The sequence below is a fragment of the Zea mays genome, unplaced genomic scaffold (genome assembly GCF_902167145.1).
Source record: "Zea mays cultivar B73 unplaced genomic scaffold, Zm-B73-REFERENCE-NAM-5.0 scaffold_621, whole genome shotgun sequence".
Lineage (NCBI taxonomy): Eukaryota > Viridiplantae > Streptophyta > Magnoliopsida > Poales > Poaceae > Zea > Zea mays.
The window spans coordinates 22236-39904 of NW_023367280.1; the positions used below are offsets into that span (position 1 = coordinate 22236).

The window sequence follows — 17669 nt, forward strand, 5'->3', positions numbered from 1 at the left end:
ATACATACATAATTGTATGTATAACTATAAGAAAAAGGAAGTGAAATTGGATAAGATAAGAAAGATTTTGGGTTATACATATAGAAAAGCAAAAGTAGAAAAGAATGAAAAAAGAATAGAGGGGGTTTCGAATCCAATCAAAAAACCTATTTTGGTCTTAGTATGGATAAGAGATCTTCCTATGTTATATTATTCCACTATCCACCATGAATTGATTTGATAGATGCAATATTCATAATATTGAATTGATTCAGTATTATCAGAATGCAAGTCCTCCCCTTGAATTTACAGGATACCCCTTTTTCCTCTCCATGGGATTACATCCCGAGTTATTGTGAAAAAAATAAATAAATAAAGAGGTTATGGAAGTAAATATTCTCGCATTTATTGCTACAGCATTGTTCATTCTAGTTCCTACTGCCTTTTTACTTATTATTTATGTAAAAACAGCCAGTCAAAATGATTAATTGGAATTCCAATTAATCATTGAAGAAATGAAAAAGGGATTAAAGAAAATAAAAAATCCAAGTCTTAAATGAAAGGGTCTGGTTGGAATCATAAAGTGTGGTAGAAAGAACTACATATAGTTTTTTCTACCACACTTTAGATTCTTTCTATTATATTATCTTGAATCTACATAGAATCGATTAGTAGATTGAAATAGTAGTCTAATTCAACTTCTTTTTTCACTGCATCCACTTAATTTCAATCAAGTCAAAATCAAAAAAATCGAAGATAATTCTTCATTGAAAGAATCCAAGGAGGGGGAGAAAAATAATACGAGAATAGACTAGAATAGATTATAGTAAAAGAAAAAAAGTAAAAGGAAAAAACCTACGAATCTTTCATGCTTAAAAAAGGTGCGAGATGCTTCAATCGAGATCCTTCAAAAAAAAAAAAAAGAACATCAAAAATTTTCTAAGAATAAGAAAATAGTATAAATGGAAAATGTGCGATATATTGTGAATAGCTTCGTGTAAGAAAGTCTAATTTTCTTATGTTCTAATTTTCTTATGTATAGAACTTTCTTTTTACTCATAATTTCTAGTAGAATAGAAGTTATGAATTACTATAATCGCCCTTTCTATTCTATTATACTGGAATAGAACGACTCTTTCTTACTTTCTTAAAAGAGTTTCTTACAAGAGTGAAACAAAACTAAAGAAAGAGAGAAAAAATAAAGTTTGGCAAAATTATTAATGCAAAACGATCAATTAAAGAAAAGAGTTGATACTACAATTCGACTACTCAATCAATTGGTAGTATCCCTAGAGTCCACTCCTCCCCCATACTACTAGCGAAAGAGAAAATGTAAAGACTACCATTAAAGCAGCCCAAGTGAGACTTACTATATCCATGTAAATTATGTCTCCTATTTCTATGAAAGAATTCTTCTACTATTGATCAATAATCATAGTGGAATCAAGGGTACAGAGTCAAAAGGCCATTCTGCCCTAAGACTATGGATGAATCCGTTAAAGGAATTTACTCCTAACAAATTCTTATATGATTTCTGGTAGAATTGGAGAGCATTAAGTAGAAATATGATACATCGCTCTTTCCCTAAAAAAGAGTAGGGGATGCTCTGAATAGAAGACGCGGGAATAGAGAGATTTTTTCTTTCGTTTGTTACCTTTTTTATAAGCAAAGGACGTAAGAATACACCATAAAATTAGGATAGATAAATATTTATTGGATACCTAACTTACCCATGTTTATTTTTATTTTTGACCTAAACCCTACTGCTGCCCCGCTTTCTATCTTTCTATGAAAGAGTAAGGAGGTCTTATCCACAATCCAAAAATTGATTTTTGATCAGCCTATTCAATCTAATTCTCGACAGAATCAGTAGCCTTTACTTTAGTGTATGTAGGTAGCATAAGATGTACGAAGTGTATGTAGTAAGATGTACGATAAAGTGTATGTAGTAAGATGTACGATAAATAAAATGTATGATAATTAGGAAGTCTTTCTATTTCTTCGCAAAGTCCCTTCTTCAATCTTAGATTGAAAAAAGAATGCCCCTTAGGGACCTTTGGCTACGAAGATTTCTGACATCTTAGTCTCGTAGTTTTAAATTCCCGAATCGAATCGATTTAAATTAATAAAAGAATAAGGAAACGCTACCTCATCCCTATTGGTAGCCGTTTGGGCCACTGCCCACAAAACAAACCCTAGTTTGAGGGTAGAACTATGGTATGGATTCTCAAAATCCAGTATCGCCAAACCTAGTTACTCTCGTGCCCCAACTTAGGGGGGTACGAATTTGTCGAGTTTGATCAGTACTATAATCCTAAGTATTTTATTGATCAGGCGGCACCCAGATTTGAACTGGGGGTAAAGGATTTGCAGTCCCCTGCCTTACCACTTGGCCATGCCGCCAAAAAATCCGATCTAAAATCGAGAAAAGAGCAAGTATTCATTCACATTTTTTTACTAATTACTAAAACCTTTTTTTCTTTTATCTTGAATCTAATTCTACTTACTTTTTTAGAATCTTTTTCAAAAAATAGATTTCTGCTTTTTTGGATCCAGTTTCGCTTATTCTCCTCGATGGATTCTATCTTAAAACACACATTGCTAACACTAGAAAACTTCCCGCTTCTTTCTATTCTATTGAGATGACAAAGAAGAAAAGAAGAAAAAGTGGATTTCCAGTCGCAGGCTGCAAAATTCAGAACAAATTAGAACCATTAACTATAATATAATAAAATTAGAATATAATAATATAATTAACTATAATATAATAAAATAAAACTATAATATAATAATATAATAAATATAATATTATTATTATTATTTTTTGAATTGCAGTAGTGAACGACTCTTAAATCGGTATTCCCCCCCATTATTTTGAATGGCATAATAAAATAGAATAAGAATAAATGTTTCCCTAATCTGTATATAGGGAAACTCCAGGTCCGAACAGCATTATTATCTACAGATCCCCCTTATGTACATATTCCTATGGGGAATCGTGCTTTAATTTTTCATTGTATTAAATATCTTGAATAAAAAAAAAAAGAGGGAATTTGCTCTGATATAGATTATAGCCAGGCCTTCTTGGCCCACCTAAGTGCAATTACGATAAAAGAAAGGATATGTAGATAGGTGGATAACTAGATTGGCAAGTACTTAAAAAATAAAGTACTTTATCTTTATTTTAGGATTCTACAACGAAATCCTTTATTTTCTAGCAATTCTACTACTACGAAACAAAAAAGACCCTTCAAATTCTTTTTGAAAAAGAAACTAAGCGTGCTATTCTAAATCGAACTAAAGTCAAACTTTCTAGTGCTTATAAATTCTTATGGCTTTATCCCTTTCATAGAAAGGAGATAAAACGAGAAATCTTTGCTATCCAATCTTTTTAGAATATCATAAAGTTTCAGTGGCAGAATTTTTTTCTAGGACTGTTTTATCAATTCATTTTTATTCCATTTCAACCCCTGCTAAATTCGAACTTTCGTCGAAATCGTCTCTATTCATATGTATGAAATACATATATGAAATACGTATGTGGAGTTCCCTAGAATTTCATGTGATTCAGTAAACAGAATATGGATTCCATGATTGCTAGATTGATCCGTAGGGATTGATGAAGAGTGAGCTGATAATGGAATTTTTCTTCTATAAATAGGAAACTTAAGATTCAAATGCTCCGGAATGGAAATGAGGGAATGTCCACAATACCCGGATTTAGTCAGATCCAATTCGAGGGATTTTGTAGATTCATTAATCAAGGCTTGGCGGAAGAACTTGAGAAGTTTCCCACAATTAAAGATCCAGATCACGAAATTGCATTTCAATTATTTGCGAAAGGATATCAATTGCTAGAACCCTCGATAAAAGAAAGGAATGCTGTGTATGAATCACTCACCTATTCTTCCGAATTATATGTATCCGCGAGATTAATTTTTGGTTTCGATGTGCAAAAGGAAACCATTTCTATTGGAAACATTCCTATAATGAATTCCTTAGGAACCTTTATAATAAATGGAATATACCGAATTGTGATCAATCAAATATTGCTAAGTCCTGGTATTTACTACCGCTCGGAATTAGACCATAAGGGAATTTCTATATATACCGGGACTATAATATCAGATTGGGGAGGAAGGTCGGAATTAGCAATTGATAAAAAAGAAAGGATATGGGCTCGCGTGAGTAGAAAACAAAAGATATCTATTTTAGTTCTATCATCAGCTATGGGTTCGAATCTAAGAGAAATTTTAGATAATGTTTCCTACCCCGAAATTTTCTTGTCTTTCCCGAATGCTAAGGAGAAGAAGAGGATTGAGTCAAAAGAAAAAGCTATTTTGGAGTTTTATCAACAATTTGCTTGTGTAGGTGGGGACCTGGTATTTTCGGAGTCCTTATGCGAGGAATTACAAAAGAAATTTTTTCAACAAAAATGTGAATTAGGAAGAGTTGGTCGACGAAATATGAATCGGAGACTGAATCTTGATATCCCTCAGAACAATACATTCTTGTTACCACGAGATGTATTGGCCGCTACGGATCATTTGATTGGAATGAAATTTGGAACGGGTATACTTGACGATGACGATATGAATCACTTGAAAAATAAACGTATTCGTTCGGTTGCAGATCTGTTACAAGATCAATTCGGACTGGCTCTTGGCCGTTTACAACATGCGGTTCAAAAAACTATCCGTAGAGTATTCATACGTCAATCGAAACCGACTCCACAAACTTTGGTAACTCCAACTTCAACTTCGATTTTATTAATAACTACTTATGAGACCTTTTTTGGCACATACCCCTTAGCTCAAGTTTTTGATCAAACCAATCCATTGACACAAACGGTTCATGGGCGAAAAGTGAGTTGTTTGGGTCCAGGAGGATTGACGGGGAGAACTGCAAGTTTTCGGAGCCGAGATATTCATCCGAGTCACTATGGGCGTATTTGTCCAATTGACACGTCCGAAGGAATCAATGTTGGACTTACCGGATCGTTAGCTATTCATGCGAGAATTGATCACTGGTGGGGATCTATAGAGAGTCCGTTTTATGAAATATCTGAGAAAGCAAAAGAAAAAAAAGAGAGACAGGTAGTTTATTTATCACCAAATAGAGATGAATATTATATGATAGCAGCAGGAAATTCTTTGTCCTTGAATCAGGGTATTCAGGAAGAACAGGTTGTTCCAGCTAGATACCGTCAAGAATTCCTGACTATTGCATGGGAACAGATTCATGTTAGAAGTATTTTTCCTTTCCAATATTTTTCTATTGGAGGTTCTCTCATTCCTTTTATTGAGCATAATGATGCGAATCGGGCTTTAATGAGTTCTAATATGCAGCGCCAAGCAGTTCCACTTTCTCGGTCCGAGAAGTGCATTGTTGGAACTGGATTGGAACGCCAAACAGCTCTAGATTCGAGGGTTTCCGTTATAGCCCAACGCGAGGGAAAGATCATTTCTAGTGATAGTCACAAGATCCTTTTATCAAGTAGTGGGAAGACCATAAGTATTCCTTTAGTTGCCCATCGGCGCTCTAACAAAAATACTTGTATGCACCAAAAACCTCGGGTTCCGCGGGGTAAATCCATTAAAAAAGGGCAAATTTTAGCGGAGGGAGCAGCTACAGTTGGCGGGGAACTTGCTTTAGGAAAAAACGTTTTAGTAGCTTATATGCCCTGGGAGGGTTACAATTTTGAAGACGCAGTACTAATTAGTGAACGTTTGGTATATGAGGATATTTATACTTCTTTTCACATCCGAAAATATGAAATTCAGACGGATACGACAAGCCAAGGCTCCGCTGAAAAAATCACTAAACAAATACCACATCTAGAAGAACATTTACTTCGCAATTTGGACAGAAATGGAGTTGTAAGGTTGGGATCCTGGGTAGAAACTGGCGATATTTTAGTAGGTAAATTAACGCCTCAGATAGCGAGCGAATCGTCCTATATCGCGGAAGCTGGATTATTACGGGCTATTTTTGGTCTTGAGGTATCCACTTCAAAAGAAACTTCTCTCAAACTACCTATAGGTGGAAGAGGGCGCGTTATCGATGTGAAATGGATCCAGAGGGACCCCTTTGACATAATGGTTCGTGTATATATTTTACAGAAACGTGAAATCAAAGTTGGGGATAAAGTAGCTGGAAGACACGGGAATAAGGGGATCATTTCCAAAATTTTGCCTAGGCAAGATATGCCCTATTTGCAAGATGGAACACCTGTTGATATGGTCTTCAATCCCTTAGGAGTACCCTCACGAATGAATGTGGGACAAATATTTGAAAGCTCGCTCGGATTAGCAGGGGATCTGCTAAAGAAACATTATAGAATAGCACCCTTTGATGAGAGATATGAGCAAGAGGCTTCAAGAAAACTTGTGTTTTCGGAATTATATGAAGCCAGTAAACAAACAAAAAATCCATGGGTATTTGAACCCGAGTACCCGGGAAAAAGCAGAATATTTGATGGAAGAACAGGAGATCCCTTCGAACAGCCTGTTCTAATAGGGAAGTCCTATATCTTAAAATTAATTCATCAAGTTGATGAGAAAATTCATGGACGTTCTACTGGGCCCTACTCACTTGTTACCCAACAACCCGTTAGAGGAAGAGCCAAGCAAGGGGGACAACGAATAGGAGAAATGGAAGTTTGGGCTTTAGAAGGATTTGGTGTTGCTCATATTTTACAAGAGATACTTACTTATAAATCTGATCATCTTATAGCTCGCCAAGAAATACTTAATGCTACGATCTGGGGAAAAAGAGTGCCTAATCACGAGGATCCGCCAGAATCTTTTCGAGTGCTCGTTCGAGAACTACGATCTTTGGCTCTAGAACTGAACCATTTCCTTGTATCTGAGAAGAACTTCCAGGTTAATAGGGAGGATGTTTGATCGGAATAAATATAAATTTTTTTCTTATTTCTATTTTATGATTGACCAATATAAACATAAACAACTTCAAATTGGACTCGTTTCCCCTCAACAAATAAAGGCTTGGGCTAAAAAAATCCTACCTAATGGGGAAGTCGTTGGCGAAGTCACAAGGCCCTCCACTTTTCATTATAAAACCGATAAACCAGAAAAAGATGGATTGTTTTGCGAAAGAATCTTTGGACCCATAAAAAGCGGAATTTGTGCTTGTGGAAACTCTCGAGCGAGCGTAGCTGAAAACGAAGACGAAAGATTTTGCCAAAAATGCGGGGTAGAATTTGTTGATTCTCGGATACGAAGATATCAAATGGGATACATCAAACTAGCATGTCCAGTGACTCATGTGTGGTATTTGAAAGGTCTTCCTAGTTATATTGCGAATCTTTTAGATAAACCCCTTAAGAAATTGGAGGGCCTAGTATATGGTGATTTCTCTTTTGCTAGGCCCAGCGCTAAAAAACCTACTTTCTTACGATTACGGGGTTTATTCGAAGATGAAATTTCATCCTGTAACCACAGTATTTCTCCCTTTTTTTCTACCCCAGGCTTTGCAACATTTCGAAATCGGGAAATTGCAACAGGAGCAGGCGCTATTAGAGAACAATTAGCAGATTTAGATTTGCGAATTATTATAGAGAATTCTTTGGTTGAATGGAAGGAATTAGAAGACGAGGGGTATAGTGGAGATGAATGGGAAGATAGAAAAAGACGAATAAGAAAAGTTTTTTTGATTAGACGCATGCAATTGGCGAAACATTTTATTCAAACAAATGTAGAACCAGAATGGATGGTTTTGTGCTTATTACCGGTTCTTCCTCCCGAATTGAGACCCATTGTTTATAGATCTGGGGATAAAGTAGTGACTTCAGATATTAATGAACTTTATAAGAGAGTTATCCGTCGGAACAACAACCTTGCCTATCTATTAAAAAGAAGTGAATTAGCACCAGCAGATTTAGTAATGTGCCAGGAAAAATTGGTACAAGAAGCCGTGGATACACTTCTTGATAGTGGGTCCCGCGGGCAACCGACGAGGGATGGTCACAATAAAGTATACAAATCACTTTCAGATGTAATTGAGGGTAAAGAGGGGAGGTTTCGCGAGACTCTGCTTGGGAAACGGGTCGATTACTCGGGGCGTTCTGTCATTGTTGTGGGTCCTTCGCTTTCATTACATCAATGTGGATTACCTCTAGAGATAGCAATAAAGCTTTTTCAGCTATTTGTAATTCGCGATTTAATCACGAAACGTGCTACTTCTAATGTCAGGATTGCTAAAAGGAAAATTTGGGAAAAGGAACCCATTGTATGGGAAATACTTCAAGAAGTTATGCGGGGACATCCTGTACTGTTGAACAGAGCACCTACCCTGCATAGATTAGGCATACAGGCCTTCCAACCCACTTTAGTAGAGGGACGTACTATTTGTTTACATCCATTAGTGTGTAAGGGTTTCAATGCGGACTTTGATGGGGATCAAATGGCTGTTCACCTACCTTTATCCTTGGAAGCTCAGGCGGAAGCCCGTTTACTTATGTTTTCTCATATGAATCTCCTGTCTCCCGCTATTGGAGATCCTATTTGCGTGCCAACCCAAGACATGCTTATCGGACTTTATGTATTAACGATTGGAAACCGTCTAGGTATTTGTGCAAATAGATATAATAGTTGCGGAAACTCTCCAAATAAAAAAGTAAACTACAATAATAACAATTATTATAAGTATACGAAAGATAAAGAACCCCATTTTTCTAGTTCCTATGATGCACTGGGAGCTTATAGACAAAAACGAATCGGTTTAAACAGTCCCTTGTGGCTCCGATGGAAACTAGATCAACGCATCGTTGGGTCAAGAGAAGTTCCGATTGAAGTTCAATATGAATCTTTTGGGACTTATCATGAGATTTATGCCCACTATCTAGTAGTGGGAAATAGAAAAAAAGAAATCCGTTCTATATACATTCGAACCACTCTTGGTCATATTTCTTTTTATAGAGAAATAGAGGAAGCCATACAAGGATTTAGTCGGGCCTATTCATACACTATCTAAACAAGGAAGTTAGATTCGGCGATGCCCCTTTCGGGGGGCATTCCGATTTCGCTAGTACCATCTTTTTTGCCGCGCAAATCCAGATTGAGATTGAGGAAAGGGAGTAAATTAAGTTTTCGAATCACTGACTCAGGCCCATTGTCGAATCCTACTCAGCAATTGTCGAATCCTACTCAGCCAAAAAAAGGGGGTACTTATGTATGGCAGAACGGGCCAACCTGGTCTTTCATAATAAAGAGATAGACGGAACTGCTATGAAACGGCTTATTAGCAGATTAATAGATCATTTCGGAATGGGATATACATCCCATATACTGGATCAAATAAAGACTCTGGGCTTCCATCAAGCCACTACTACATCGATTTCTTTAGGAATCGAGGATCTTTTAACAATACCCTCTAAAGGATGGTTAGTCCAAGACGCGGAACAACAGAGTTTTCTTTTGGAGAAACACTATTATTATGGAGCTATACACGCGGTAGAAAAATTACGCCAATCCGTTGAGATATGGTATGCTACAAGTGAATATTTGAAACAAGAAATGAATTCGAATTTTCGAATAACGGATCCTTCTAATCCAGTCTATCTAATGTCTTTTTCAGGAGCCAGAGGAAATGCATCTCAGGTACACCAATTAGTAGGTATGAGAGGGTTAATGGCGGATCCTCAAGGACAAATGATTGATTTACCTATTCAAAGCAATTTACGCGAGGGACTTTCTTTGACAGAATATATAATTTCCTGCTACGGAGCCCGAAAAGGGGTTGTAGATACTGCTGTACGAACAGCGGATGCTGGCTATCTTACACGTAGACTTGTTGAAGTAGTTCAACATATTATTGTGCGTAGAAGAGATTGTGGTACTATCCAAGGTATTTCTGTGAGTCCTCAAAATGGGATGACGGAAAAACTTTTTGTCCAAACACTAATTGGTCGTGTATTAGCAGACGATATATATATTGGTTCACGATGCATTGCTTCTCGAAATCAAGATATTGGAATTGGATTAGTCAATCGATTCATAACTGCCTTTCGAGCACAACCGTTTCGAGCACAACCAATATATATTAGAACCCCCTTTACTTGCCGGAGCACATCTTGGATCTGTCAATTATGTTATGGGCGGAGTCCCACTCATGGGGATCTGGTCGAATTGGGGGAAGCTGTAGGTATTATTGCGGGTCAATCAATTGGGGAGCCGGGGACTCAATTAACATTAAGAACTTTTCATACTGGTGGAGTATTCACAGGGGGTACTGCCGACCTTATACGATCCCCCTCGAATGGAAAAATCCAATTCAATGAGGATTTGGTTCACCCCACACGTACCCGTCATGGGCAGCCTGCTTTTCTATGCTATATAGACTTGCATGTAACTATTCAGAGTCAGGATATTCTACATAGTGTGAATATTCCGTTAAAAAGCTTGATTCTAGTGCAAAATGATCAATATGTAGAATCTGAACAAGTAATTGCGGAGATTCGTGCCGGAACGTCCACTTTGCATTTTAAAGAAAAGGTACAAAAGCATATTTATTCCGAATCAGACGGGGAAATGCACTGGAGTACTGATGTTTACCATGCGCCCGAATATCAATATGGTAATCTTCGTCGATTACCAAAAACAAGCCATTTATGGATATTGTCAGTAAGTATGTGCAGATCCAGTATAGCATCTTTTTCGCTGCACAAGGATCAAGATCAAATGAATACTTATTCTTTTTCTGTTGATGGAAGATATATCTTTGACTTCTCAATGGCTAATGATCAAGTAAGCCATAGACTGTTGGATACTTTTGGTAAAAAAGATAGAGAAATTCTTGATTATTTAACGCCAGATCGAATCGTGTTCAACGGTCATTGGAATTGTTTCTATCCTTCCATTCTTCAAGATAATTCAGATTTGTTGGCGAAAAAGCGAAGAAATAGGCTCGTCGTTCCATTACAATATCATCAAGAACAAGAAAAAGAGCGAATATCCTGTTTGGGTATTTCAATGGAAATACCCTTTATGGGTGTTTTACGTAGAAATACTATTTTTGCTTATTTTGACGATCCACGATACAGAAAAGATAAAAGGGGTTCAGGAATTGTTAAATTTAGATATAGGACCCTGGAGGAAGAATATCGGACCCAAGAGGAAGAGTATAGGACTCGAGAGGAAGAATATCGGACTCGAGAGGAAGACTCAGAAGACGAATATGAGAGCCCAGAGAACAAATATAGGACCCGAGAGGGAGAGGGCGAATATAAAATCCTAGAAGACGAATATAGGACTCTAGAGGACGAATATGAAACCCTAGAAGATGAATATGGGATCCTAGAGGACGAATATAGGACTCTAGAGAAAGACTCAGAGGAAGAATATGGGAGCCTAGAGAACAAATATAGGACTCGAGAGGGAGAGGGCGAATATGAAATCCTAGAGGAAGAATCAGAAGAAGAATATGGGAGCTCTGAAGATGGCTCAGAGAAGGAATATGGGACTTTAGAAGAAGACTCAGAAGAAGACTCAGAGGAAGACTCAGAAGACGAATATGGGAGCCCGGAGGAAGATTCTATCTTAAAAAAAGAGGGTTTTATTGAGCATCGAGGAACAAAAGAATTTAGTCTAAAATACCAAAAAGAAGTAGATCGGTTTTTTTTCATTCTTCAAGAACTGCATATCTTGCCGAGATCCTCATCCCTAAAGGTACTTGACAATAGTATTATTGGAGTCGATACACAACTCACAAAAAATACAAGAAGTCGACTAGGTGGATTGGTCCGAGTGAAGAGAAAAAAAAGCCATACAGAACTCAAAATCTTTTCCGGAGATATTCATTTTCCTGAAGAGGCGGATAAGATATTAGGTGGCAGTTTGATACCACCAGAAAGAGAAAAAAAAGATTCTAAGGAATCAAAAAAAAGGAAAAATTGGGTTTATGTTCAACGGAAAAAATTTCTCAAAAGCAAGGAAAAGTATTTTGTTTCGGTTCGACCTGCAGTCGCATATGAAATGGACGAAGGGATAAATTTAGCAACACTTTTCCCGCAGGATCTCCTGCAAGAAGAGGATAATCTCCAACTTCGACTTGTCAATTTTATTTCTCATGAAAATAGCAAGTTAACTCAAAGAATTTATCACACGAATAGTCAATTCGTTCGAACTTGCTTAGTAGTGAATTGGGAACAAGAAGAAAAAGAGGGAGCTCGTGCTTCTCTTGTTGAGGTAAAAACAAATGATCTAATTCGCGATTTCCTAAGAATTGAGTTAGTCAAGTCTACTATTTTGTATACACGAAGAAGGTATGATAGGACAAGTGTAGGATTGATTCCCAATAATAGGTTAGATCGCAACAATACCAATTCCTTTTATTCCAAGGCGAAGATTCAATCACTTAGCCAACATCAAGAAGTTATTGGCACCTTGTTGAATCGAAATAAAGAATATCCATCTTTGATGATTTTGTTGGCATCCAACTGTTCTCGAATTGGTTTATTCAAGAATTCTAAATATCCCAATGCGGTAAAAGAATCGAATCCTAGAATTCCTATTCGAGATATTTTTGGGCTCTTAGGCGTTATTGTACCTAGTATATCGAATTTTTCTTCATCTTACTATTTATTAACGCATAATCAGATCTTGTTAAAAAAATACTTGTTCCTTGACAATTTGAAACAAACCTTACAAGTACTTCAAGGACTTAAATACTCTTTAATAGACGAAAATAAAAGGATTTCGAATTTTGACAGTAACATCATGTTGGAGCCATTCCATTTGAATTGGCACTTTCTCCATCATGACTCATGGGAAGAGACATTGGCAATAATTCACCTTGGACAATTTATTTGTGAAAATTTATGTCTATTTAAATTACACATAAAAAAATCTGGTCAAATTTTCATTGTTAATATGGACTCCTTTGTTCTAAGAGCAGCTAAGCCTTATTTGGCCACTATAGGAGCAACTGTTCATGGTCATTATGGAAAAATCCTTTACAAAGGAGATAGGTTAGTTACGTTTATATATGAAAAATCGAGATCCAGTGATATAACGCAAGGTCTTCCAAAAGTAGAACAAATCTTCGAAGCGCGTTCAATTGATTCACTATCGCCGAATCTCGAAAGGAGAATTGAGGATTGGAATGAACGTATACCAAGAATTCTTGGGGTTCCCTGGGGATTCTTGATTGGAGCTGAGCTAACCATAGCCCAAAGTCGTATCTCTTTGGTTAATAAGATCCAAAAGGTTTATCGATCCCAAGGGGTACAGATCCATAATAGACATATAGAGATTATTATACGCCAAGTAACATCAAAAGTAAGGGTTTCCGAAGATGGAATGTCTAATGTTTTTTTACCTGGGGAATTAATAGGACTATTGCGAGCGGAACGAGCAGGGCGGGCTTTAGATGAATCGATCTATTATCGGGCAATCTTATTGGGAATAACAAGGGCTTCCCTGAATACCCAAAGTTTCATATCTGAAGCAAGTTTTCAAGAAACTGCTCGAGTTTTAGCAAAAGCTGCCCTACGAGGTCGTATTGATTGGTTGAAAGGTCTGAAAGAAAACGTAGTTCTGGGGGGGATTATACCTGTTGGTACCGGATTCCAAAAATTTGTGCATCGTTCCCCACAAGACAAGAACCTTTATTTAGAAATTCAAAAAAAAAATCTATTCGCGTCGGAAATGAGAGATATTTTGTTTCTCCATACAGAATTAGTTTCTTCTGATTCTGACGTAACAAACAATTTCTATGAAACATCAGAGACCCCGTTTACCCCTATTTATACGATTTAAGTATACATAAAGCAATTTTTTTTACTTTAATTTAAACTATACTTTTGACCTTAGAATGCTAACAGGTCTGATTTTCGATTTTGTACTTAAATTTAAATTGTATTTTAATAAGTAAAAGAAGTCAGTTAATTCATTAAGGCTATGTTTATACCGTGTATCAATGGTCAAGAAGGTTCCATTGGAACAATTATTATTTATTTCAAGCTATTTCGGCTCTTTCTTAATCTTCAAAAAGAAATGAATTCCGTAATGGTAACACGAAAAAAGAAAAAAAAAGGAAGTGTGGAAAAAATGACAAGAAGATATTGGAACATCAATTTGAAAGAGATGATAGAAGCGGGAGTTCATTTTGGTCATGGTATTAAGAAATGGAATCCCAAAATGGCCCCTTACATCTCGGCAAAGCGTAAAGGTACTCATATTACAAATCTTGCTAGAACAGCTCGTTTTTTATCAGAAGCTTGTGATTTAGTTTTTGATGCAGCAAGTCAGGGAAAAAGCTTCTTAATTGTTGGTACCAAAAAAAGAGCAGCGGATTTAGTAGCATCAGCTGCAATAAGGTCTCGTTGTCATTATGTTAATAAAAAGTGGTTCAGCGGTATGTTAACGAATTGGTCGATTACCAAAACTAGACTTTCTCAATTTAGAGACTTAAGAGCAGAAGAAAAAATGGGAAAATTCCACCATCTCCCAAAAAGAGATGCGGCAATCTTAAAGAGAAAATTATCTACCTTGCAAAGATATCTCGGCGGGATCAAATATATGACGAGGTTGCCTGACATTGTGATCGTCCTTGATCAGCAAAAAGAGTATATAGCTCTTCAGGAATGTGCCATTTTGGGGATTCCTACTATTTCTTTAGTCGATACAAATTGTGACCCAGATCTTGCGAATATATCGATTCCTGCCAACGATGACACTATGACTTCAATTCGATTAATTCTTAACAAATTAGTATTTGCAATTTCTGAGGGCCGTTCTCTCTATATAAGAAATCGTTGATTAAGAAGAATAGTGAATTCTTGAGCAACTGCGTAGATTTATAGGATTAATTACTATTCTTTTTTGTTTTGCATAGATAAAAGAAGGGAAATATTGATATATATTAGAGGGTATTGATATATATTATGATCTGATGTGATTTCTTGGTATATTAAATATAAGATTAATACTTCAAGTTGCTGAGTTGAGAAAGAGATGCTTGAATCAAAAGAATTCCTTTTTTGAAGTTCAATTTTTATCAGAGGACAATATGAATATTACACCATGTTCCATTAAAACACTCAAGGGGTTATATGATATATCGGGTGTAGAAGTAGGGCAACACTTCTATTGGCAAATAGGAGGTTTCCAAATTCATGCCCAAGTACTCATCACTTCTTGGGTCGTAATTACTATTTTGCTAGGTTCAGTTATCATAGCTGTTCGGAATCCACAAACCATCCCGACCGATGGTCAGAATTTCTTCGAATATGTCCTTGAGTTTATTCGAGACTTGAGCAAAACTCAGATTGGAGAAGAATATGGTCCCTGGGTTCCCTTTATTGGAACTATGTTCCTTTTTATTTTTGTTTCGAATTGGTCAGGTGCTCTTTTACCTTGGAAAATTATAGAGTTACCCCATGGGGAATTAGCAGCGCCCACGAATGATATAAATACTACTGTTGCTTTAGCTTTACTAACATCAGCGGCATATTTTTATGCGGGTCTTAGCAAAAAAGGATTGAGTTATTTCGAAAAATATATTAAACCAACCCCAATCCTTTTACCTATTAACATCCTAGAAGATTTCACAAAACCATTATCACTTAGTTTTCGACTTTTCGGAAATATATTGGCGGATGAATTAGTCGTTGTTGTTCTTGTTTCTTTAGTCCCCTTAGTAGTCCCTATACCGGTCATGTTTCTTGGATTATTTACAAGCGGTATTCAAGCTCTTATTTTTGCAACGTTAGCCGCAGCCTATATAGGTGAATCCATGGAAGGTCATCATTGAATTAACTAGTTTTTGAAATAGTCTTTCTTTTTTTAGCTTAGCCCAATTCATGCATGATTCCGGATAATCCTCTTAGTTGGAAAACTAAATAGTTCGAAAGGCGTATGAATATACAACCTAGAGTTGTAGGAGAGAGAATAGACTATATTATGGAAGAGGTAAAGTATATATGCATTCAGGGGGGCCAAGTCAGGTTAGATCTATATCTTTAATGCCTATAAGACAGTCATCTTTTGTGTGGCTTTCTAAAGAATGATTTTAGAATCGGATTCAATAGAAAATGAGAAAATAGGCAAACAAAATAGAAGAAACAAATGTATATGGGATTTTTTTTATTCCTAAGTTAGATTCATTATCTAATCCGATATATAGAATTCCCTTCTATATGGAACTGGATTCCATATCTAGTTCTATGCAGCATATTGTTATCAATTGTATATCTTGATTTGATTCCTATTGGATTTGGATTAGTTCGATTTCAATAGGGGTTCTTCCTGTATTTCGTCTTTTATTATGTTAGATGAAGGGGAAAAAATGGGAACTCAAAGATATCGAAGAGTAAAAAAAAGGATGGAATAAAAGAGTGATTGGTTGAAAAGAAAGAGAAATAGAATAATGAGAATCATATGGATTTACACAAACCTCTAATGATTAGAAACTAAAAACGAGATCTCGAAGTAATTCGAACGATTTCGATTATCATTTATTTGTACTTATTAGTTACTTCTACCCGATAGAGCTTAGAAGTTGGAAGTAATAATTTCTTGGTTGATTGTATCCTTAACCATTTCTTTTTTTTTGACACGAGGAACTCATCATGAATCCACTAATTGCTGCTGCTTCCGTTATTGCTGCTGGATTGGCCGTAGGGCTTGCTTCTATTGGGCCCGGAGTTGGTCAAGGTACTGCTGCAGGACAAGCTGTAGAAGGTATTGCGAGACAGCCAGAAGCAGAAGGTAAAATAAGAGGTACTTTATTGCTTAGTCTAGCTTTTATGGAAGCTTTAACAATTTATGGACTGGTTGTGGCACTAGCGCTTTTATTTGCGAACCCTTTTGTTTAATCCTAAAAAAGAAAATGAGTCCTTTAGATTAGATACTTTTTTCTTTTTTTAGTACATTGGCATTTGCTTATGTAATTCTAAGTATATCAATACTTTACTTTACTCCTATTTATTATATTATTTCTTTTTTATATTATTCCGGAAATTTTGTATTTATCGGGACAGACAATACCCTAGGAACCCCAAGAAGGGCTGATTTGAGCATGATCAATTTAGAGGATATGCTCGCCCTCTTCCTTCCCGTCCTTAGTTTAGGACAGTGGAAAGTATTTTTCCTTTTATTTTAGGAATTTTGGGAACATTTCAACAAAGGAGATCTTTCACAGGTCAAACGAGACCTAAGACTTAATCTAAAAGAAATTATTAGATTGAATCTATTTGCATTAAAAAAACCGATCAAAAAAGGACGAGCGAAGTAAGTAATCGAAAAACTTTCTTCTTTGTTCGTCCTATCTATAAGAGGAGAGCATATGAAAAATGTAACCCATTCTTTTGTTTTTTTAGCTCACTGGCCATTCGCTGGGAGTTTCGGGCTTAATACCGATATTTTAGCAACAAATCTAATAAATCTAACTGTAGTGGTTGGTGTATTGATTTTTTTTGGAAAGGGAGTGTGTGCGAGTTGTCTATTTCAAGAATAGATTGGATCTATCCGGCTGCACTTTAGAATATTTTTAGTATTTTTTTTGATAAATAAGAAAAGGTGCACGATCTCGACGAATTACTTCTGAATAACTTCAGAAATCATATGGAAGAACCATAGCATTTCGCGATTCATTGGTAAATTTACTTTGATTCTCTATAGACCAATAATGTGAGACCATTAACACGGTTAAAGCTAAACTGCTTGAAG

The 17669-nt window shown here is 36.3% G+C and overlaps 3 protein-coding genes and 1 non-coding gene across 4 annotated transcripts; 3 read left to right on the plus strand and 1 right to left on the minus strand.

The window, feature by feature from the left end:
• Positions 1-2311: 2311 nt before the first annotated feature.
• On the minus strand, positions 2312-2382 carry TRNAC-GCA (transfer RNA cysteine (anticodon GCA)). The gene has a single exon. It is a non-coding gene; the product is annotated as a tRNA-Cys (tRNA).
• A 789-nt stretch (positions 2383-3171) lies between these two features.
• LOC118475747 (DNA-directed RNA polymerase subunit beta-like) lies at positions 3172-6495 on the plus strand. The gene is made up of 2 exons (XM_035963954.1): positions 3172-4721; positions 6325-6495. The coding sequence occupies exons 1-2, from the start codon at positions 3657-3659 to the stop codon at positions 6493-6495; spliced, it is 1236 nt and encodes a 411-aa protein (XP_035819847.1). The 5' UTR covers positions 3172-3656.
• Positions 6496-9146: 2651 nt separating this feature from the next.
• Positions 9147-16060, plus strand: LOC118475748 (DNA-directed RNA polymerase subunit beta''). The gene has a single exon (XM_035963955.1). The coding sequence runs from the start codon at positions 9174-9176 to the stop codon at positions 13755-13757; it is 4584 nt and encodes a 1527-aa protein (XP_035819848.1). The 5' UTR covers positions 9147-9173; the 3' UTR covers positions 13758-16060.
• Positions 9162-16774, plus strand: LOC118475750 (ATP synthase subunit a, chloroplastic). The gene has a single exon (XM_035963957.1). It carries the CDS (start codon positions 15010-15012, stop codon positions 15751-15753), a length of 744 nt encoding a protein of 247 aa, XP_035819850.1. The 5' UTR covers positions 9162-15009; the 3' UTR covers positions 15754-16774.
• The last annotated feature ends 895 nt before the right edge of the window (positions 16775-17669 follow it).

Bases quoted from the DNA above. Each gene is read 5' to 3' on its own strand.
- LOC118475747 (XM_035963954.1), top strand. From the start codon at position 3,657: ATGCTCCGGAATGGAAATGAGGGAATGTCCACAATACCCGGATTTAGT. The intron at 4,722-6,324 runs GTAACTCCAACT...ATTATAGAATAG, and splicing joins AACCGACTCCACAAACTTTG to CACCCTTTGATGAGAGATAT.
- LOC118475748 (XM_035963955.1), top strand. From the start codon at position 9,174: ATGGCAGAACGGGCCAACCTGGTCTTTCATAATAAAGAGATAGACGGA.
- LOC118475750 (XM_035963957.1), top strand. From the start codon at position 15,010: ATGAATATTACACCATGTTCCATTAAAACACTCAAGGGGTTATATGAT.